The following is a 24998-nucleotide window of genomic DNA, read 5'->3' as shown; positions in this document are numbered from 1 at the left end:
TATATCAATGTAGTTTATGTGGTGTGGACTTCTGCTAGACCACCCTGTACCTTTTGTCTATTACAAGCAAATCCAGTGAAAATGTTGTTTTTGAAAGGCTAAATGCCAACAAATATGGATTGAAGCAGACGTTGGATAAAAACATGTTGTGAATTTTGGAAATGATTACATCTTTCTTTTTTTCAATAAATTTTGACTTTTGGACTGAGAGAGAATGTCAACTTATTATTAATTATGCTTCAAACTATTCTGTAGCTTAGAGCTTTAAAACAAGAGAGATAAAAAGTGGTGACTCCTTACCTTTGAAGCGGTCATAACGTCCCAATATGAGTCCATTCCTCTTCTCTCTTGATGTTGGCTATGCTTGTTGTCGTTACCTTGCTGGCTACAAAATAAAAGAGTCACCCTTTTTTTCCTCTGTTTAGTTTTCACTTTTACCTTTCCAGGTTCGTCGCTGACAGACAGGTAGGATGATGGACAGGTGGGATGATTATAGGATGATTTATGGATGATATTAGCAAGAGCGCCGAGTGCCGTAAATCCTCGGGTGTCGTAAAACAAGCGTCGTTAATTGTCTTGGAGCAATGATCAAATGAATGATTCTTAATTGATATGTTAATCGATGGCCTAATTTAAGTATTACATTATTTTAAGTATTAAATTATTATTAGTAAATTATTATTATTACATTATTAAAGTATTACATTTAATAAGTATTAAAATATTCATACCGGTTTAAATAAACAATTTGATAGCATTTATCATCTGTTCTGTGCAAAAGGATCCAGGACTGTTTTTGGACGCCTTTCCCAAATACAGGCCAGATGAGTTCAATGATTGAAGCAAAAAAAAGGCATTTGCAGTTTCACCAAACAATATATAAAAATAATAAAAACAATAAAAAATACAAAAATAAATTCTTTGATTTTACTGTATTCCACATGGACAGAAACTTTGTAATTGTAATGATTGCCTAATTATTTGTAAATTCATCTTGTGAATAATAATATATTTTTTTTTCCAATAAACTTTGTACTTCTACGAAGAACAATTAAATCAACACATAGGTAAACAATACACATGAAGGAAATAAAGGGATAAATAAGAACAAAATAAAATTAATTAATTAATTAATAAAAGTAAAATTAAACACAAAAACATGCCAGGGGTTAATATAAATAAACAAATAATAACTTAAGTAAAAACATTCAAATGGGAGCACAAACTCACCGTTTTAATAGCCTTTTTGTTTTTTTGCAGAAAATATTGTCTTAATTTATAGTTCTATTTCTTTCTTAAAAAAAAATAAAGTGAGGTTTAACTCTCGCAAATTTGTGATTATGAATGTAAAACTTTGCGACAACGATAATGAGATTGATAGTAAATATTCTCTCTCATATATTGTGTTGAGCCTTACTTCCAGTAGAAGTTCAGAGTCACAGATATTTTCATCTGTGATATTTTTTTTTTGATATTTTATTTAAGTAAATGAACACTGTTTGATAATACAACAGTGTCGTTATGCAAGTTAATTTATTATGTTCAATAAAATTGTATTCTCCTAAATCTTGAGACTGTTGTTGGTGTTATACTGAAATCTGTGACCGAACTGCAGAGAGCCAGCAACACATAAGCTTACAATTTCTGATGGCTGTTGTCAGAAAATTGTGACCCCACTGTACCTATCTTTGACTTTTCTTTTAGAGTTTTGTGAATATATCTTTGAATTAAAAATGTTAAATCACATTTATGTTTTTAAACAATTTAGTTTTGTGTTTTCTGTCACATATTTGCCTCATTTGGGGTCACATTTTCTGATGACAGCTGTCAGAAATGGTGACCTCATGTGTTGCTGACTCTGCGGACGCGCTTGGCAAAAACATCTGTGCGAAAAAAATTGCAAAAGAGTCACCTCTGCTGGTACAATTCCATCCTAGGGGAAACATACTATTATTAGATATTATATTATTGGATTATAATTACTGATGCATTCATGTGCAAGTAGCATTTTACTGTTGTAGTTTGTCAAGACAGTGCAGCAAATTTAACAACTTTATATTCAGTATATTAATCTATAGCAAAGTGTCATCATTTTTAAGAAGATCAAGTAGTTTTTTTATAGAAAATCTTAATCTGTCAAGATGTCAAATGAATATGGTGGAGTAAAAAAAAACCATTTCCCTCAGAAATACATATAGAGTATGAGTATATACATTATGCAAAGGAAATACTTAAATAAAGCCTCAGATATGTGCTCGAGTACAGTTTTTGGGCAAATGTAATTACATTCCACCACTGTACAGCATGTCCGTCAGTCCAATTCTCACACCAGTGTTTGTGTTTTAGAAAGAAAAGTGGAAAAAAGTGGAAGGAGTTTATGTTTTGGATGGTGCTAAAACACAACTGAGGACACATATTAAAGCTACTAGGAACTTTCATTTTGTGTTGATTTTGGCGGTTCCTGTGGACAAAAGCGGTAGCGTTTCCGAGCACCAGTCCCTTTAGAAAACCTCTGATTTTACTGCAGCAGGGTCTGTCCCACTTAGTCCTGGTTCTGGTTCTTCCGTGCTTCCCTTCCCTTCAGCAATACGGCCTGGGTCACCAGCAGCGTGGTGTCAGTGTTGGCTCCCAGCGAGGACCGGCGGAGAAGCGAGGCGAAGCTCTGCTCCTGGTCAGAGGAGGAGCCGCTGCTGCTAGACGTGGAGCTCCGACTGCAGGTCGAAGGCGGCAGCGAAGCCGGATCTGGGTCTGTCCGCGGCGGGCTGGTCGCTGCCAGAAGCCCCTCTGGAGTCTGAGCTGAAGTAGTTTCTGGTAAACCTGCATGATTTTGTCGGATTTTACCTGGAGTCCGACCACGGTGGCAGCGATGACGAGCATTGCAAATACTTGTACATTTACGTATGTAGTTCATTAACGCCAGTTAAAAGTTACTTACAGTTACTAAGTACCGAGAGCTCTAAAAAATGAACTACATCTGCAAGCATTTAGGGATTGAAGAGATGACTACAAACATTATACTGGCTAACAAACTGAGACGCCCAGATCTGTTCATAATTAGGTTTATGCCACATAAACCTGTTCTAAAATTTAGTTTGAGTATTACACTAAATGTCATAAAAACACTTGTCTTTCTCCCTGAAATGTCTTCACTTTAGGTGTGATTGGTTTCTGTGAAGTCCCATAATCAATTCCTGATGAGAAGCCAGTTGTTTTATGTGACAGCTGAATATAATAAATACAAACACAATTCATACAAAAATACCAGACAAAGCTTGCATTGCATTCAATACAAAATAGTTGTGGTTTAATCTTTTGGGAACAAAAAATGGCAACAACTAAGTGTCACTTCTCATAACCGGCAATATCTACAGGAAAGAAACAACGGTTCCTTCTATCAATTATCATTTTCCACCAGGTTAAAACTGATAACTTCAAATGTATTTCATGTGGTTTGCCTTGGTGTGCATTTTTTCACATTCTGTCTATTCTGAACATTAAAACGTGTTCATTTCAATTTCATTTCCCCTCAGTCTTCATGCCTGCAAAGAAAACACCTGTCCGCTTTTTTTGTTTTTCAATTTCACGGTTCGAAATGCTTTTTGTTTACACAGCTTCAAAAACACCAGTGTCTGTACAAATTCCTATGAAAAAAATAGAAATGACAGTTCTGAGGGAAAAAACAAACAAATCCATCATAAAAGAACATTAACATGCCCGATTGAATCCTAATGTTATCTTCAAAGCATTTTCGCCTCCATTTGTTGTCTCCTGGTTGGTTTGTCCGATGACACCTTGGATTTTATTTTTCTCTCAAGGGCTACAAAGACGGATCCACACACAAAATATAATTTCCCCAAGAATGACATCCAGTTGTGCGTTGCTATTTTCTGGATCCTCTCTATGCTGTTTTTTTATTTAAAAAATGAAAACGGACGCAGATGAAGCAGATTTCTATACGGGAGTACGTGTGTTGTTTCTGTCACTTGCTGATAAATCTTCTTAAAGGGTACTTGTTCTTAGTGGTCCAGCTGGGTCTTTAGTCCATGAAGCTTGCTTCTATGTGTGCTTGCCTACAGTATTTCTACTTTACTGCTGGTAAGGGTTGACGAGGGGTGACCTGTGACTTTAGTGCAATGTTTTCCCAACTTTCTTTGGGAGAATTAATGATGAGTTTGTCCCATATCTGCTTTTTTGACTAGCCCTTGGTTGTCTTTCTCAGGGGGGGGGGGGGGGGGGGGGGGGGGGGGGGGGGGGGGACTTCTAGTTTGTGACTAACAGGCCCACTTCTTCTTCTTCTTCTTCAGTCCCTCACGTGTCCATTAGTTTGGGGGCTTCTCCGATTGCTCTACTCCAAACACTAAGAACAGAGCAAAAAGAAGCCCTATGATAAAATAGACAGTAAAGACTTAATTTATCTGCACTTGTCCTTTAAACCTCCAAATTTCCAGACAGTTGGCTCTTTTTGAGTTGTCGTGTCCAGTCCTTCCTCCCGAACGGATTCCAAAGTAGGAACTACCAGGATGTCGAGGGATTTATCTTTCACACACGGAAAAGAGCACAATGTCCGACCTCACTAAGCCAGAGCCGAGGAGAAAAGGGGGAGGGGTGTTGTGTTTTTTTTTGAAAACAACAAACATCCACTTCACAAGCCCACCTGCCCCGCTCTTCCACCTCCTCTTCCTCCTCCTTCGTCTTCCCTCCATCTTTAGAAGAGACTAAATACAGCAGGTTTGGATGGGGCAGAAGGGGGAGATTCGGGGGGGGAGGCTGTAGGTAGTGTAGTAGGTAACAGCAAGGGGATAGGTTGTCCCTGTGTGAGGGGGGATCTGTGTGTCTTTGTATGTATATGCATGTGTGTGTGTATGCATGAGTGTAGACGTCTTGCTGTTAAGATTGTTTGAGGCGCTTGCGCGGGGGTCCGAGGAAAGGGCACTGGGCTGAAGCCAGGGAGCGGTACGCTTCGGCCACCAGGTGTGGATGAGACGCCACCATGGACTTCCAACCTGCTGTCTCCATCACCTCAGCAGCATGGCTGGAGGACAGAAACAAAAACAAATTTTAATTTAGGGAAAATTGATTGGTAGAAATAAATATATAGGACTGCATCTACATTCATTATCGATTAATCTGAAGATTCTTTTCTTGATTACCATATTGGCCATATATATTTCTTTCTAGAAATTACGTTAGAAAAAAGTAGGAGTCGTCTTATATTCGAGGACTACATGATCACATGTTCATAAGATCAGACCATTTTTTAATAGAGAGAGCATTGGCGTACCACCAGCTCCTACAGAGAATCTTCAAGTTCACATGAACCTCTATTATTTATCATGTGACATGTCGGAGGGGAATCACTAACATAAGACAAAGAAAAGCAGCAAATCCTCACAATTGAAAAGCTGGAACTAGAGAATTTGGGGCATTTTTGTTTGAAAAAATGACTTGATCAGTCTTCATAATTGGTGCTGATTCTTTTTATGTCAATCAACTAATGGATTAATCGACTGACTGTTTCAGATCTATAAATATAAATGATGAATCATTTGCAGTTGAGGGAGGGTAATATAATCTGAAGGAATATGTGCGAGCTGAACATCAGTACAGACACACGTTCAGAGTTATTAGCACACATTCATCTGAGTCAACAGATGAGGTGACAGCAGATAGTGAGGAGTCAGGTTGCCCTGATCCCTCTGAAAAGCCTCGACAGGGTTTAATAATATCAGACAGACCACTCCATGAGGGGACATGTGAAATTAAATAATTAACTGTGACACCAGGGGATGAGGCGAGAGGGTGGGACTCAGTCCTGGGAAATGTCAGTAACGATGCCGAGATAAAGAAGACATGGACACAACAACAGAGAAAAACTGTTCAGTGACGTCTTGAGGATTCGGTGAGTCTGTGAAAAGGTCCTGGAGACCTGATTATAAGTGATGACGTGTGGACTCACTAGTTGATGAAGTCGACAGCCTGTGTTTTGAGCTGGTCGGCGCTGTGCAGGTCAGCCAGGATGAGGATCTCAGCAGCATTTTCCACAGACAGACTTGTGCACAACGCGTCCTCGCACATGACCTTCAGTCTCTCCAGAGCATACTGACAGAGAGAGGACACAAAATCAGCACACACGTCGGTCTACATCAGTATTCATGTGCTGTGACAGGCAAATATCAGTTCAGCGTTCAAAATGACTGTGAAACGTCAGTCTGTGATGTCCCACCTCTAAGAAAGACCATCCAGTATGAAACTGTGTTTCAAAGTCAGTCTCTCATTCGGTGTCATAGAGGTGTGAGATCAGTGTGAAATCATCAAACTGTTTTTTGAAATCCCGATGGCTTACTGGGCTAATTGGTTGAGTGGATACTGTGCACTTAATCCATCTTATTACCTTTAGCTGTGGGAATATCTGAAAGCTCACAGTGTATGCTGCCAACAAAATAATACACAACTCTCATCACATTAAAGACTAAGTCAGCAATATTAAAGGGCGGGTCCATCTGCGACGTAGGTTACCAAAGTAAGCTAATCAATAAGGTTATGAATAACGTGAACGCTAGAACTAGCTGAGTCAAAGTTAGCTGTGCTAAGTTTGGAAATAACTGAGAGGGATAGTTTAGATTTTTGAAGAGGGCTTGTATGTATACTCCCGCATTCTGCAAGGTAAAATTACTGCTTTTGTGAATGTAGTCTGGTAGCTTTGAAGAGAGTGATATATATATATCAGCTTCAGTTCCCCAATCGAAAAGAGCTGTCTGATGGCGAGGTAAAGCGGCTGTGGACGGGAGCAGCAGAAAAAAGTATTTTAGCCACCTAAGTTTAAGTGTACGCAGGCCTTTCCAACACGGAACTGAAGCCATTATATTGCTGTCTTCAAAGCCACCAGACTCCATTCACAAAAACAGTAATTTTACCTCGCAGAACACAGAAGTTGCTGGTCTACCGCTGCATCGATCGGTTACTTTGTTTGGGTTATTGTGTGACTTTCGGATCCGATCTAACGTGGCGACCACACAGCAGTAGTGAGTACTGAGTTACTGTATGTAACGTTAATACACTGACTATAAGGATTTATATATACTGTACATGTAGCAGCGTCGTCACGTGGGAAAAAGTTTTAAGAGGGCTTGCTGGGAAAATTGCATTTTGACAATAAAAAAAAATACATACTTTGACCAAAATTTGAATGTTCGGATTTAAACACATAAGGAACATCACTGGGAAGCTACAGAAAGATATAATAACCTAAAATAATGGACCCGCCCTTTAAGATCTGTAGTAAAGTATGGTGCTGACTGCAGTATTAACGACATTGACACCATAAAATCAGTAGAATTAAAACTCCCAGAGTCAAACAGCCTAAATCAACAGATTCTATCTATCAAGTAACATTGTCTCAGTATAGTTGTATTGTTATATTACTTTGTCAGCTGCAGCCAGCAAGTCATCAGCCATCTTGTCCAGGTTGGGAGCCTTGTCTGTGTAAATGAAGCACATCATCTCTTTGAAAACCTCCGGCTCCACATCGTTGATCTCCACACGGTTCTGACAGAAAGAGACAAGGAATAAGGACGTTAGATTCAAGCTCTTCACCATGACATGAGCCTCAACTACAGTATGTATGATTCCTGCCAATTATCTCATCAAGTTTTTGCATTATGCCATAAATACAACAGTTATTTGTAATGCTGATGTTTAGGAAATGTAGAGTATGCAGTATTATATTAGGGTATATAAGAAAGAACATATCTATGGGGCTGTAAATCTCAACACAGTTGTTGAAGTCAATTCATGCTGTTTATTTAAATAGCATAATAAGTTATTATATTATGACTACTACAAGGACTACAAATTAAATACTCTTGCAGCATTAAACCAAACATTAGTAACCACACCGAGTTAAACTACTTGATTGATGCTTCTGGTTTAAAAGTATCAAATTCAAGTATGTGCACTTAAAGTAACCCTGCAGCAAAAGACAGTTCACAATTTAGTTGGAATTTGAAAAGACAGGATTCCTTGTGATTGCGAGACAAATAAACACAAAAATGCAAAATACTTGCATGCGAATATTTCGTCATTTATATATATTTATATATATATTATATATATATATATATATATATATTATATATATATATATATATATTTATATATATATATATATATATATATATATATATATATATTATTTCATCAAAACTATTCATACCGGCAGCGATGGCAGAGGACCAACTACCTGGATCCTATTGCCCCAGAGCAACATCGTCTGGCAGTCTGTCTGAGGTAAATTGTTGTATAGCCTAAACTACTGTCAGCTATTTTAGTTTCCTTTTAGTGAAATGCTCTGAGTGAATTTGCATCTGGCAAAGAGTTACGCAGTATATATGTGTCAGGCTTTTACTGTGAAAGGTAAGAATGGAAGGAGTGGCTCTGGTCTGGGCTGCCTTTGTCAAGGATGTAGTAATAAAGTTTGCCGTCTTGGTTCAGACTATGGAGCCTCTGTGTCGTTGTACACTATAGTGTATTTGTATGTTCCGCACAATGTGATTGGTTGATGCCTTTATTCACGGTGCGAAAGCTCAGAAAAAACAGTCTTGTTCTGGAAAAATATATTGTGCGTTCTGTGTGAAAGTACTGATGACAAAAACAACAGTTTGAAAAAATATATTGACGTGTGAATTAAGTGTATAGGGTTTGTGCTCATTCTAAGCTAATGAAACACGATTCTTAGTTTCAGGTGATTATACACTAATGAAACCATAGTTATGAATATTATATTCCATTTCTGCCAACAAATCCCACACAATGCTCCATTGCTTTTCAGACAAAATCTACTCTACATTTTAAATATTTTAATGAGAATGAAGCGTCTTAATCTTTCAAAAGGTTTGCAACATAAAATCTAAAATGGCCTTGGTTTAAAAAAAAAAAAAAAAAAACTGGGCAGCTTCTCCTGCAATTTCATTTCTTACAGTCACATGTGCGCAGATGGAAAAAAAGCAATTCTCTGCTTCTGCAGCCTTGTCAGTGAAGGATGAATCCTGACCCCCAAGTACGGCAGGACAATTTCATTTCAGGTGCGCTATCATTCAGTTTCGCCAAACAGCTCTGTGCTGCAGCCGTTTGACAGCACACAATCCTTCACTCACTTTAACCCCTCAACACAGCCGAGGAAAAAACCTGAGCAGCTGATGCCACGGAGTAACAAAACAAATTTATTCCTAGAAATCAAAAAAGCTTTGGGACCATGGGCTCACCTTTTTGCTCTCTTCCATCTCGTGCTCAAACATGGCGCTGAATACAGGGGAACGTGCTGAAAGCAGTGATATGGAGAGATGTTAGGACAAAATGTTAATGTGTGAGTAATTGTGGGATCAAGCAACAGTCAGAGGGCAACACACACACACACACACACACACACACACACACACACAGTCGAGCATTTGTTTAAACTGGAGGAACAAAGAAGATACGTGGGGTGTGTCTGACTCGTGTCTGTACCTGCCAGGATGGCTTTGTGGGCCTGAAACTCCTGTCCAGCCACACACAGGGAGCAGTCTGTGAAGCGCGAGTTCTCCCACAGGCCCCCCAGCTCATCTGCTAGCCGGCAGTCAGGCACCTTCACCATGTTCATGGTGTTCTGCCCGGATATGTTGACCGAGTCCTGCACCACACTCACCTGAAGAAGGGACAATTAAATGAAATGCAATACTCCAAAACTGAATTGTAAATGAGAAAAGGTGCAAGGACAAGGCAGTGTACCTCGCAGAAGAGCGTGAGCTTGTCGTCAGGTAGAAGACCGTTGGCCTCATCTAGGAGGAAGTCTCTTCGGATGAACTTTTTAAAGCCCCAGTCTTTCCCCTGGACAAAGCGATACGCTCTCTGGCTTTCTGCAGACAGCCGGGACGCACACAAGTCACAAAAAATTTAAGTATAGGTAAAGGTGTGATTTTAAAAACATCTAGAAACTCTTTCATGGTCTCTGTTGCAGTTAAAGGTTGACTCACCCATGGCTTTGGTCTCCTCTCCCTTGGCGTTGAGGATGGAGAATTTGAACTTGGCGCGCACCTCGGCCTTCGGACAGCTGACCAGCAGCAGGTAGAGAGACAAGTAGTCTTTGCTCTCCTCATCCAGGCCTTTAGGATTAACTCGCAAACACCTGATGGTGGTGGAGGGTGCAACAGTTAAGATCTCTAGTAAAAGGGATGGGAGGTAATAATCTATTCATTAATTATTACTGGTGGAAATCACTCCTGATGAGACTACTATTCATGCTTTTGTTTGCTATGGTACAATTTTAATTATAAAAATGACTTTATTAGATGCTTGTAAGACCAATGCAGGAAGAGATTACTTATTTTTATTATGGTTGGATACATCTCTGTGTCAGTGACATTCAAGCACTTTTCCCTCTGGAAACCAATTCTAATTATATGAACAAGGTTCTGCTGTGAAATGTTATTTTAGGATTAGAGACATTATGTCCTGTATGAATCTAGACAAAATCTGTTATACTACCCGAGTAACAGAGGGTACATTTTACAAGATGTGGCTCCACCTCTTGACATTTTTTGAGAAACCCACTACAGTATCTCCAAGTAGCTATTTTTTATTTTATATATATATAATTATTATTATCAGTAGTATTTTATTTATTTATTTTTCTATCCTACTTATCAATTTACTATTACCTTTATCTCTCGACTTTCTGTTACTATTAAGGTGCATTATAGATATTTCCTCTGCATTGTTGTCTATAATTTTAACTTTATTTATCCATAATTTAGAATATATTTTCTGAAGTCGGCTGTGGTTGCTTGTGTGTTTGTTTTTTGTGTGAGTAGATGGATGTGTTCTGAGTGTTGTTGGGCAAAACTAAATATTTTCACTGTAGTTACTGTTTGATTCATTATTGAGCATCAAGAAAAAAAAGTCTGACCATTGAAAGAAAGAAATGTTATTTTGTAAATGTTAGGGCTGTCAAAGTTAACGCGATAATAACGCCTTAAAGCAAATTTGTTTTAACGCCACTAATTACTTTAACGCATTGATACAATCCATCTTCCAGGGGTTGTAGCGGGCTCGGTTTTTGAAGCTGGAGTGAAGATACTGGTATCCTATGAAACTAGAAAACCTAAGGAATCCATTGGTACCAACAATGTCATACTAGCTTGTCGCGAAGGAGGCTAAATAACGCTCCAAATTAAATTTTGGCGAGGAAAAACTGTCATGGCCATTTTCAAAGGGGTCCCTTGACCTCTGACCTCCAGATATGTGAATGTAAATGGGTTCTATGGGTACCCACGAGTCTCCCCTTTACAGACATGCCCACTTTATGATAATCACATGCAGTTTTGGGCAAGTCATAGTCAAGTCAGCACACTGACACACTGATAGCAGTCGTTGCCTGTTGGGCTGCAGTTTGCCATGTTATGATTTGAGCATATTTTGAATGCTAAAATGCAGTACCTGTGAGGGTTTCTTATTTGTCATTGTTTTGTGTTGTTACCTGATTTCCAATAATAAATATATATATATATATATATATATATATATATATATATATATATATATACATACATACATTTGCATAAAGCAGCATATTTACCCACTCCCATGTTGATAAGAGTACTAAATACTTGACAAATCTCCCTTTAAGGGACATTTTGAACAGATAAAAAATGTGTGATTAGTTGTGATTAATCATGGACAACCGTGCGATTAATCATGATTAAATATTTTAATCGCTTGACAGCCCTAATAATAACTTCAACGGACAGAATGCCAGTACTAACAGTCAGTAATCAGACAGAGTGGGACTTTCTAGATGTTTCTCAACTGTCCACTTCCTGTCCACTGCAGTTAGACTATACTAGATATTAGAATATAATGAAACGGAGCAGCTCTCTCGCCCACCCACCATTTCAGCTTGTCATTGGCCCCAGAAGAGAAGGTGGAGCTCTTGATGACCTCGCCCATCTCCTCACGACAGAAGCTGAAGTTGTTGATGGTCCACATGTAAGAGAACTTCACCACTTTGATCTGGCAAGGGAGAAGATGTTCAGTATGAGCTGATTTTATTTGAGATTAAAGATAACAGTGTTGGTGGTCCTTTTACCTGTGTGTAACACCAGCTCTCGGCCACGGGCCCGCTGGACATTTCCGCAGGGGGAGGGGGACTCGGGACTCTTGACATTGCCAGCGTGACAGAAGATGTCGGGGGCAAGAGGGTGAGGAGAAGGAATCCGTCACTTCCACTCGTCAATGTTCAGTCCTGACGTCCATCTGCATCAGTACACGCCAGATGGAAGCAGTACGCCCCCTAGAAACAGACAAAATGGGTGTGATGATTAGTTAATCAGACTAGAATTTAAATCCTTGAAAATCCTGTTTAGCCTGAAACACATTTCACTTCTAACATAGAGGAAGGCAATCACAGAAAACCATTTTCAAAAAAGCTCATTGTGATGCAACACACAGGCACTGGGTCTTTCATTAATCCAGTTAAGATTCAATATCATTTAATTCATGCAGCCCCGCTGCCTGCTATTGAGGTTTGTGGTGTTGTGGCTAGATGAATTGTCCCTGACCCATTGGGGGACAGCAGGAGATCGATGGCCCATGCCTGTTCTAAAGATCAATAGCCGCTGCAATTGCAATTAAGTCTCCAAAATGAACTGTAAATAAACAAGCTGCCTCCAAGGACTGTGGTGGGGGATGGAGCTACTGGCCAAATACAAGGTTCCCAAATTACCTTCAAGTCACACAGTCACAGGAAGGCTCTGCAGATTTCTGACGCACACTTCTCTCCTCTAAATACACACAAACTCTAACAAACTTTAACAGCATGTGCACATACTGCATGTTGGTTATTCAGTCCTGAGGCCTGCCTCTTTGTGACCATCTAATGCCACAAAATATCCAATGTACTATATAAAATTCTGACTTTTATCTTCTTCTCTTAGATACAGAGTTCCTTTGGATGGAAATTATAGGAGATGCCATGACGCCGTGAAATATAACTATCAAGAAATGTAAAAGTAAACATTGAAAACACAGCGCTAGAGCTACAGTATTTTAACAGTTTATAAATGGCAACAATAAACTGTATTGAACTACAAGAGTTGACAAGAAAACATTAAAATCACACTAATCATTGCAGCTTTGTGACCGACATTTTAATCTACTGGAACCAAGAAATCTCCCACAAATGTGAAATCTTCATATTAAAAGGATAAGACTTGTGATATATTATGAATACACACCGATCAGCCATAACATTAGGACAGCCAGGGCACCCTGACCGGGCTGCGGCTACGCAGCCCCATACGCAACAAACTGTGATGCACTGTGTGTTCTGACACCTTTCTATCGGAACCAGCATTTACTTTTTCAGCAATTTGAGCTACAGTTGCTCTTCTATTGGATCGGACAACACGGGCCAGCCTTCGCTCCCCACGTGCATCAATGAGCCTTAGCCCTGTCGCCGGTTCTCCGGTTTTCCTTTCTTGGACCACTTTTGGTAGGTCCTGACCACTGCAGAACGGGAACATCCCACAAGAGCTGCAGTTTTGGAGATGCTCTGACCCAGTCGTCTAGCCAACACAATTTGGCCCTTGTCAAAGTCGCTCACATCCTTACGCATGCCCATTTTTTCTGCTTCCAACACAAAGTTCAAAATGTTCACTTGCTGTCTAATATATCCCCCCCACTGCCAGGTGCCATTGTAACGAGGTAGTCAATGTTATTCACCTTCACCTGTCAGTGGTCTTAATGTTATGGCTGATCGGTGTATATCTATATTTCTGTTATTGTCATCAAAACACCAAAACAAACAATGTCTTGCCTGTATAGCCAAGGACTGATATAGCTGATATGAGGGAGTCATACACAGTCCTGCTGCCGTAAATATTCGCTAGATCATCACAGTGTATTAATCCAGTGTTTCTCAAACTTATTTCCTGATGACAAACCATCGTGACCCAATTTACAAAAGGCCCTATCTATAAACCGTGAGAAGAGCGAATCGGTGTGTAAATGAAGGTTGCTGACCATTTTACTGCCATTTCTTAGACCCTTGAATAGATAAACCAGCCATTTCAAATATACATGTATATAAGCATTTGATAAATCACAACTTAATTTTCATACATGTTAAATACTTTAGAAATGAGACCAAATAAATGCATTTAGGCAGTGTTAAGAGGCTCTCGCTTTTCCCCCCTCTCATCAGTAAAACAAACACAATGTGCGCTAGCCTTTCATATTAGATTGCACTTGGTAAATGATGGAGCATGAAGACATAACACCATGAAAATGGCACATCTGGTTTGCTATAAAAAATATATATATTATTAAACCCATATTAGCAGCATGAACAGACATCATTTTCCCAGACACATACAGGAAAATAATTCCCAATATAGCACTTGAGAGGAGCTGACATGGTTTCAGTAGCAGTAAGATAAAACTAGTGGTTTGCCTCAGACACATTAAAGTCAGTGTCAATACTTAATTATGTGATAAAGGTATTATATTGTCCTCTTTTCTACACCTTTTGTGGCGGATAAGGACACATTACCCAGGACTGGACACCATCTTGACACAATGCCAGATTCATAAGCCTTTTTCATCTTGCTGCAAGGTCAGCGGCTGAACAATTCACAATGTTTTTCACTCCTATATAATACTAGTCCGTTTCTTTCTTGGCCCTCATACTGTTAATCTGTGGCCAATTCTTTTTCCACTGTTCAATATCTTTTTTTCTATTTCACCACCAGTATTTTTCTATTTCGCCCATTCCTCTAACCCTTCATCCGTCTCTACCTCCCTCTCACAACCAGAGCCTTTAATGTCTTCATCCATAAATTCAATTTGGGTCAAAATGCAGCGTAACAAATAGTGACGGCTGGGAGCTGAGCTCTCTGCTCCTGATGATTACACTGAATGGAGGTGATACATTGACAGTGATGCTGCTCAGAGGCCGTGTGAACTGAAACATCTGAACAGACTTTAAACTGAATGCATGACACATTTTACAACAGACTTTAACTGACATTAGCGGCATAACGATATGAACTAATGTTTTCTTCACCCTTGAGATAAAAAAATTTTCAATACTACAGCAAACTTACAGCCTCCACAAATCCCATTTTATTTGATTGTCAGAATTCTGAGTGTGTCATATAATCGGTCGTTTTGGGCTAATTGAGAATTCTTAATTATGATTACAAATTTGAGTTTCAGAGACTTTGTTTCCTGCATTCTGGTGGCTTTAAAAGAGTGAAAATAACAAAATAAACTAATATTCATTCTTTATTTATTTTTGCTCCTGCATGAGCAGCTCTTTCTCTTAGTACTCTCCATTTCTCTCTCCTTCTCTCACTCACTGAAGGTCCTTTAAGACACAACGCGACAACGGCACCACTGCGCTCTGAAACAAGTTATTTCTAACGGCTTGCGCCGCGCCACAGTGGTTTTTCGGTGCATCGAGCAGAGCCCAGCTTTGGGCGCTGCGGCGAGCGCTGCTTAAACATGAGCTCAAACTGCGCTGTGTCGCGAGCATAGAATGCCCTCTTCCGCCGGGAAATTACAGTTGGTGTCACTCTATTGTCGTCCAGGTGGAAACAGTAGGGATTATATACAATGTTCAGTTCCAGAAACAGGCTAAAATAACCAAAAGGAAAAGAAATGTGAAAATTTGCTGTAAATCGGGAGAAATACTGGAGAATTGTGACCCCGGGAGGGAACCGGGAGAGGGCAATGAAAATCGGGAGGGTTGGCAAGTACTGTTGTGTTACCACCAACACAAAACAATCCATATCTGAAGCTTGGTTAAGCCGAGTTTCAAGACTGTCTATAAAAAAATCCAATGAATGGAGACCCACCAATCTTCTTGATTCTTTAACAGTAGCAGCTGGTAAGATGGACAGAGACGAAGGTAAAGGGAGGGGGTACGGGGAAAGAAAATGAAAAGTAAAGCGATAGAGAAGCCAAATGGAAAAACAGGTGGCGAATGAAATATGGGCCACTGTCTGTGGAACCATTCCAAGAGATAAATTGCCACAAAATTGTGGTTAGATGGAGACAAAAGGAAATCAAACAGAGGTATGAGAGAGAAATCAAATACAGATTCTTGGACAGATGATGAAGACGCACGCTGCACTGAAACAGTCCCAACACACAACAGCTTAAACCTCAACTGCCCATGGACTGGGATGTGAACTACACACAGATTTCTGAACAGGTAGGTAGTGAAATAGCCGAACACGTATCAGCTATAGATCGTTATGTTATAATCCTGCATAATCTGCAATAGCTCAGCGGCCAACTCCGGGTCTGAGAAGTGAAGCAAAATGTGGAAGTGCCTTAAACTTGCATTCTTTCTAATAGCCAGCAGGGGGCGACTCCTCCGGTTGCAAAAACAAGTCTGATTGTATAGAAGTCTATGAGAACATGAACCTACTTCTCACTTGATTTATTATTCAGTAAACATTGTAAACATGAGTTTCCTACATCCACTTCTTATATACAGTCTATGCAATAGCAATTCAAAGTATTTACATTCAGTAATTATCTTTCTATATTGAAGTTTTTATTGGTATTGGCAGAGTCCACCATTCCCGGACTATATTCAGATTGCCTACCAAAGCATGGCAGATTCTCAAGAAAACTATACATGTATGTAATTCAGTGCAATTTTATTACGCTGATAACAGCCTCACTGTTTACCACTCACTCTCTTTACAACGTGTCAGTGCAATATTAAGTCACTGCTAATGCAAACTGAGCATCTCTAGGGCTGCAAATAATGATTATTTTCATTATCGAGTAATCTGCCGACTATTTTCTAGATTAATAGGTTAATCGTTTGGTCTATAAAATGTCAGAAAATAGTGAAAAATGTCCATCCCAGTCTCTCAAAGTCCAAGGAGATGTCTTTAAATGTCTTGTTTTGTCAAACCAAAACCCAAAGATATTCAGTTATATGATATAACACAGTGAAAAGCAGGGAATCTCTATATTTGAGAGGCTGAATACAGGATTTTCTGCCATTTTGCATGAAAAAGGAAAGATTAATTGATTATCAAAATAGTTGCCGGTTATTTTTCTGTCAATCAACTAATTTGATTAGTCGACTAATCATTGCAGCTCGTAACATTTCTACTGCTGCTGCTTCACATTTAAAGCATTCAACTCGAGTAATGGAACAAGAAGGAGCAGCCACAGTGAACTGTAGGCTACACACCTCTAACTCCTAAGCCAGGTAACCAAATCAACCAGGAATGAAATCTTAAAGGTTACAACTTTAAGTTTTTCTCTCCTTTCGCATGACTTGCAATTGGTAACAACCTACAACGACCAAACTCTGGAAGATCGATCAAAGTCACTTCAGTTTCCAAAAACAAAACACAAACTACCACCAGCACAGGTCAAAGGAAGCATGATACATTCTCGTCAGCAGAACTTTCACCAGACAATCTGTACACTTATTATCACCAATATACAGTACATTGATTATCTGTGTTTTATTTAAATGCTAAGGGCTGTAAACTAAATCCACCAAAAATCTATCCAAAATCTAGGAGACGGTAGAAGAAAGATAAACAATCTATGAACTGTTCGATCATAGCAATCTTAGTGAGAAGTAGCCTCATTGAATTAAAATGTATGAATGTATATCTGTAGATATATGATACATGAGATGGCAGTTATGGCCACAATACTTTTTTCTTGACATTTCACTCCTCCGACTAAAAAAAAAAAAAAAGAAATCAATCTCTGCTCTAAATTAAAGACTGGAGGTATGGAGGCATTTCAGACGGCAATTTCCACGGGGGATGAAAAAATTGCAACCCGTGTCGAAGTGTCAGTGAACACAATGTCTATTTCCAAAGCTTTGGTCTTTGAGGACTGCAGTAAGCCACAGACAAACCTTAAAACTATAATTGGTACAGGGACTGGGGATCGATTGCACAGCGCGCGTTGGGCCTCTGTGGGACTGATTTCATATTCTGCCCTTGGTCATGGTGCTCCTCCTTCCCTAAAAACTCAATCTCAGAGAGGTATGAACTATTGATTTTGCTACAGCGATCAGCTTGCCTCGCTCTCATCCCCGACTTTGTGCAGACCCACAATTACATTGAAGGGGATTTGAGCGGGCAAAAAAAGCATTAGCACCCAGGCTTCTCCTCCTCCCTGTACTTCCTCACTAAAACCCTCCTCACTTCGCCAGGCACGGGAGGTTAAAGGGAGGAGGAACCTCAATGCATATCTAATGTCTCCAGTCACCTGGCTCACAACTTACCAACAGCTACACTTGACTGTTGACCTCTAACGCCGGGGCCCCACAGCGCGCATCATGCTCGCGTGACGGCAGCGTCACGTCGTGGCCGCGTCATGCCCACCTAGGGTGTTCACACTAGACGCGAGTTACCCACGTCTCGGGAGCGTCCCGGAGCTACCTGTCAGCTGTGTTTTTGCTGTTGCTGACAGCCCTTTCTTTCTACATAGAGTTTGCCTTTTAATGGCCATTTAACTTCATAATAAATGTGATTTATATTTATTTAAGACAAAAAAGGGTAAGAACTGTGTGGTAATTTGTAAATATTATTAAAAACAAGCAAATAAATTCATACATAAATATTAATATATAGCCCATATAAATCCCTCTTTTCTGTCAGTGAAGAGGGATTTATATATATATATATATAAATCCCTCTTCACTGACAATGAGGAGGGATTTCTATGGGCTATATATATATATATATATATATATATATATATATAAATCCCTCTTCATTGACAGTGAAGAGGGATTTCTGTGGGCTATATATTAATACAAAAAAATAAATAAATACATTAGTAGTAAGAGAGAGCCTACAGCAATCCCTCTTCACTTTGACTGGCACAGTTTTAAACAACATTTCCAGGGGGTTTCGGGTTCCTGTTCTACAGCATTCCAGGTTGCGGCTTTTATCGAAAACGACTTAATTTACATCTGGGGCGGGACAGCAATTTACATTATAAATGCTGATGTTCCGACATCTCAGGCAACTTGGAGCTTTTCACCACCTTGTTGCTGAACTGCGCCTTGATGGAGAAAAACACCTGAAGTATTTCAGAATGATAAATATAAGTAAAGTGTTTTTTTTTTTATTATTATAAAACAAAGCAAAATAAACAGTTTCGTTATTTGTTAACCTTTAGAAAAAGAAAATTATTATTAAATATCTTTAAAAAAATTAAATAACACCTCTAAAAGAAAGAACAATAAAGTTACGTGGTGTTTGTTGAGAGAGAGAGAGAGAGAGCGAGAGAGAGAGCGCATCGGAAAAATACTGCCAACTATCACCTGATGTTCTTATAACCTATTAACCCAGTCTATTATATGTATAGCATATGTAGGGTTTCTGCTATGACTACTACAGTGTTTACATAATTAAAAGCCTGTACTATATTAACTTGATGGAAACCTGCAAGCAGACAACTGCTTTATTTAGAGTATTTCAGAATAAAAGCATTGTGTTAATGAATGAATGATTCTGTGCACTAAAAACGCTAGAGGACTTTTATTTTGAAATCTAGATAGGAAGTGTAAAATATTGATGGTCAGTGACATATTCTACAGATGTCTAGACATGGAAACTGTAGTAATCTTGCTCATATACTGTCAATAGATCACCTTCACTGTCTGTTGCTGCTGGGAGACGCAGCCGAGAGGTAAGCGGCAAGCGTGAAAAATAGGCGAGCCTTCTATTCTATAAAATAGACGCACGTCTGACGTGCGTCTGACGTGCGTCTCATGCGGGCAGTGTGTCCACTCTAACCTGTTAACATGGACGCCGAAATAAAAAACAACACGCGACGTTGCCGTCACGCGAGCATGATGCGCGCTGTGTGGCCCGGGCTTTAGGTCATAGGAAATCGAGAAAAAATTGGGAGTGCTGCACTGTGTCAAGAAACTCTGTGTTGTTAATGTTAACGTGAGAAAATAGGTGCTCTTCAAGGATGGGGCAAGTAATCAAATAACAATAAAAAACAGTGACTGCCCAGCACTCTGATTGTTAACAATTGCTACTTTAAATCTTGTGTTTACCAGAGACGTGCTCATAAGTTAAGTAAAATTCTGCCTACTGCTGGTTTAAGCCATCGTTTTCCAAATTACACTTCTTCTTTCACACTGTGGACTAAAGGCGCAGAAGCAGTGGATTTTACTTTGAGTCATCATGACACTAAAGGAGAGCTCAGCTAAACTGAGTTAAGTGTGCTCAGTATATCTGGAAGGCAAAGAGATAGACTCAGGGAAAACATAGATTGAGGACCATTTTAAATCTGCTGCATGGCAGCACTTTGACTTTCAATATTAGGCAAAAAAATATAGTAAAAAGACAAGTAGAGACTGCGAGTACAGCAAGATAAGCCAAGCCTCGCCTCAAAGGTTACATTTGTGGTCAATCACAAATCATTACGATATGATGTTATCACTAATAACACCACAAACTAAACATTTTGTATTAAGTTGAATTAACCCTTCTCCAAGACATCCTAATCTTCATAAAGATATTAATGTTACTGTGCTCACCACCAGCATGACATATGTTTGTGAAGGTTCTCAGTCATCCAGGTCATGGTATCCGAGGAAAGGTTAGATCAGCAGCAACTGGACTTGGTTTAGGTTCTTGAAGACGTTTCACTTCTCATCCGAAAAGCGTCTTCAGTTCTGGCTCAATTCCTGGGTTCCCCTACCATTCAGCCAGAACTGAAGAAGCTTTTCGGATGAGAAGTGAGACGTCTTCAAGAACCTAAACCAAGTCCAGTTGCTGCTGATTTAATCTTTCCTCGGATACCAACATGACAGATGCAGAAAATCAACTTTCAGTGAGAAGACATCATAAGTGATATCACTGCTGTGTTTCCCAGTGACTCATTCATACCACATGTACTTCTCAATATTGAGAAGACAGCACTAATCACTCCTTCAGGGTCATACTTCAATCTATTTTATCACTTTCTACTCAAACAATTATAAATGATAGCTGCTCAACTCACCGGTTTGTGGGCAGCTTGAGAAAACAAGACCATAACAACAAGGCTTACTTAAACATACTACATTAAATGATGAACTACAGGACACTAAATGATCAACTACAGGACATTAAATGATCAACTAAGGATCAACTACATTACATGATCAACTACAGTATGATCAACTACAGGACATTAAATGGTCAACTGCAGTACATTAAATGATCAACTACAGGACATTAAATGATCAACTACAGTACATTAAATGATCAACTACAGGACATTAAATGATCAACTGCAGTACATTAAATGATCAACTACAGGACATTAAATGATCAACTGCAGTACATTAAATGATCAACTACAGGACATTAAATGATCAACTACAGTACATTAAATGATCAACTACAGGACATTAAATGATCAACTGCAGTACATTAAATGATCAACTACAGGACATTAAATGATCAACTACAGGACATTAAATGATCAACTACAGGACATTAAATGATCAACTGCAGTACATTAAATGATCAACTACAGGACATTAAATGATCAACTGCAGTACATTAAATGATCAACTACAGGACATTAAATGATCAACTGCAGTACATTAAATGATCAACTACAGGACATTAAATGATCAACTACAGTACATTAAATGATCAACTACAGGACATTAAATGATCAACTACAGTACATTAAATGATCAACTACAGGACATTAAATGATCAACTGCAGTACATTAAATGATCAACTACAGGACATTAAATGATCAACTGCAGTACATTAAATGATCAACTACAGGACATTAAATGATCAACTGCAGTACATTAAATGATCAACTACAGGACATTAAATGATCAACTGCAGTACATTAAATGATCAACTACAGGACATTAAATGATCAACTACAGGACATTAAATGATCAACTACAGGACATTAAATGATCAACTACAGGACATTAAATGATCAACTGCAGGACATTAAATGATCAACTACAGGACATTAAATGATCAACTACAGGACATTAAATGATCAACTGCAGTACATTAAATGATCAACTACAGGACATTAAATGATCAACTACAGGACATTAAATGATCAACTACAGTACATTACATGATCAACTACAGTATGATCAACTACAGGACATTAAATGATCAACTACAGTACATTACATGATCAACTACAGTACATTAAATGATCAACTACAGTACATTACATGATCAACTACAGTTCATTAAATGATCAACTACAGTACATTACATGATCAACTGCAGTATGATCAACTACAGGACATTAAATGATCAACTACAGGACATTAAATGTCTCTATAATGAAAAAGTATGACAGCCCAGGACATGCCTCCACTTGTTCCTGACTCTATTAACCACAAATATGTTGTATGTTTTGTTGGGGGAACATATATTAAATATAATAATAATGTTAAATAACAGTTAGCCATATTCAATGTGTTTCTATTTAGTTAACCTACTAATCTTTTAATAGTAACAGAGGATGTTGTGGAGTGAAACTACCCTCATACTTTACCTGTAGGCGGTGACAGGTAGTTAACGTTAACCTGCTAATACAGATAATCAATGCTATCCTACTCTGGATTAGATCTGTACTTTAACTACACCAGTATGTTCATTCAGGAAAATAAATCCCATACATTGAAGACAAGTTGTGATACATTTAAAACACATATAAATAATCCCAGATAGCACGCCAGCTAACTGATCGAGCTAGCTGAGTTAGCTGAGCCAAACAAAAAGGTCGTTTTGGGGGAATTGTGGTAAAAACTGCGACTAAAATACGGCACTTCGTGGTGTGATTTCAAGTCTTACGTTTATATATCAGTGCTTTCTGTTGTGTTTACCGACGGGCTTACCTTTGTGTTGGTTAGATTGTGACGCTAGTTGTCCGGGATCTCCTGTTGTTGTGTTAGCTCGCAGGCTAGAGGCTAGCTGTCTGTGGAGAAACTGGCAGACATGATGAGTCTCCTGAGGAGCGCCCCCTGCTGTCTGGGAGGAGCAACACAGTACATTAATAACATGGTATATATTATTATATATTCATTTCTTGTCTTCATTGCATTTTGTAAGAGGTGAAATTTATTATTTATTTATTAAATTAATAACTATTTATTATTTATTTATTACATTAATAACTATTTATTATTTATTTATTTATTAAATTAATCATTATTCTGTTATGCCATATTGTTCATTCACATGGATGCTGGGGCGAGTATTTAATTTTTTTTCACCATTGAAAACTAATCCAATCTTAATTTAATCAGCAGATTTGCTTTACTTCTTCTTCTTCTTCTTCTTCTTCTTCTTTTTCTTCTTTGGTGTTTATTGGCGGTTGTTTATCTTAGAGGTGCATTACAGCCATCTACTGGACTGGAGTGTGGAACAGGAGATTGTGCAGAAACAAAATACAAAATAAAATAAAATAAAAAATAAGAAAAATAATAATAAATAAATAATAATAATAATAATAATAATAATGAGGAAAACTCTAGATTAATTTAACTAAATCAGTTTCTCTTAAAAACTGAATAATTTCACGGTATATGTTATCTGCTGTATTCCCAAATACATGAGGAACTTTACAGCCCATTAATAAAATTATATATTCATTTCTTGTCTTCCTTGCATTTTTGTAAGAGGTGAAAATTAATAACTATTTGTAGCTCTGTTATGCCATATTGTTCATTCACATGGATGCTGGGGCCAGTATTTCATTTTACCACCATTGAAAACTAATCCAATCTTAATCTTAATCAGCAGACTGGAAGATCTTTTTTTTTTTTCAACATTATATTTATTGGGTTTTTTTTTGTTCATTTTGAAACAACAGAACAAATATTCAAACAAGATGTTGGACATGGCAGGAGTTTTCTATGAATAGTTCTTTCTTTGCCCATAAATATACATATAAAAATATATGGTGGCTCCTTGGTTACTTTTGTGTTCACACCTACTTAGTCACCCTATTTATTTTATCTTTTTTTTATATATATAAATCTTCAAATGCCAGTGTAAGATAATGTATGCCTGGTGATTATTCAGACAGTGGTGAGGGTGGCTGTGTTGTATGGATAATGACATTTTGGCACAGATGTAGGTTTATATGTTATGAAAAGACATAGATATCAGGGCGCTGCAAATTTGGCCCCTGGCCGCCAAATAGGCGCTTTATATTCCTAAATGTCGCAGAAAACTGATTTTATGAGTCTTGATGATTTCCAAGGTGTGTTCAAGCCTGTCAAAACATTGCTCATGCAACATTTTGCTTTGTTTGTAAGGTAACTTATAATTGCTTTATCATCCTTATTAGGCATGAGTGACATTTTCTATGTCAGGCTCACTTACCCATTTTACCTGACTCCACTCTAGATATCGGGGCACTGCAAAATTGGCCCCATGGCGCCATTTTCAAAATTGCAACCAAATAGGTGCTTTATCTTCCTAAATGTTGCAGAAAACTGATTTTATGAGTCTTGATGATTTCCAAGGTGTGTTCAAGCTCATTAGATCAGATGTCAGAAGATCACAGACGTGTTTTTTCACCTCTTTATTTTTTAAGGGTGCGACGGCTGTAGCTCAGCGGGTAGAGCGGGTCGTACTGCGTGTCAAAGTGTCCTTGAGCGAGACAATAAACCCAAAGTTGCTCCCCGGGAGCTTAAAGCAGCCCACTGCTTCTAAAATACTTAGGATGGGGTAAATGCAGCGGTCAAATTTAACTGTCCTTTTTAAATGCTGAAATTCCTTTAAAGGACCATTACAAACCATAAAATATAGTTTTCACCTGCCAAAAAGTGATTGCAGCTCCTATCTTGTGACTGAAAGGTTTTTTCTGCCTCAGAATGGTTTGATTTCATCCATGATTATATCTGACAGACCATATAGCCCGTACCTGTATGTACGGTATATGACAAATAAAAGTTTCT

The 24998-nt window shown here is 38.5% G+C and overlaps 1 protein-coding gene across 1 annotated transcript; it reads right to left on the bottom strand.

Annotated features, from left to right (window-relative positions):
- Positions 1 to 3277: 3277 nt before the first annotated feature.
- On the bottom strand, positions 3278 to 23055 carry LOC141758241 (speckle-type POZ protein). The gene is made up of 10 exons (XM_074619449.1): positions 22929 to 23055; positions 12122 to 12325; positions 11924 to 12045; positions 10011 to 10162; positions 9766 to 9893; positions 9505 to 9682; positions 9261 to 9316; positions 7423 to 7545; positions 5957 to 6099; positions 3278 to 5032 (listed from the first exon to the last, which is right to left on the bottom strand). Exons 2-10 carry the CDS (start codon positions 12197 to 12199, stop codon positions 4888 to 4890), a joined length of 1125 nt encoding a protein of 374 aa, XP_074475550.1. The 5' UTR covers positions 12200 to 12325; positions 22929 to 23055; the 3' UTR covers positions 3278 to 4887.
- Positions 23056 to 24998: the final 1943 nt, after the last annotated feature.

The sequence above is a fragment of the Sebastes fasciatus genome, chromosome 20, assembly GCF_043250625.1.
Source record: "Sebastes fasciatus isolate fSebFas1 chromosome 20, fSebFas1.pri, whole genome shotgun sequence".
Classification (NCBI taxonomy): domain Eukaryota; kingdom Metazoa; phylum Chordata; class Actinopteri; order Perciformes; family Sebastidae; genus Sebastes; species Sebastes fasciatus.
Note: the sequence above shows the minus strand (reverse complement) of the source record. Positions and strands in the feature narration are given on the sequence as shown.

Excerpts from the sequence above, each read along its gene's own strand:
- LOC141758241 (XM_074619449.1), bottom strand. The coding sequence starts at position 12,199 with ATGTCAAGAGTCCCGAGTCCCCCTCCCCCTGCGGAAATGTCCAGCGGG. Across the intron at positions 12,046-12,121 it reads AGAGCTGGTGTTACACACAG|ATCAAAGTGGTGAAGTTCTC; the intron begins GTAAAAGGACCA and ends CTCCCTTGCCAG. Across the intron at positions 7,546-9,260 it reads AGATGGAAGAGAGCAAAAAG|AACCGTGTGGAGATCAACGA; the intron begins GTGAGCCCATGG and ends TCTTTCTGTCAG.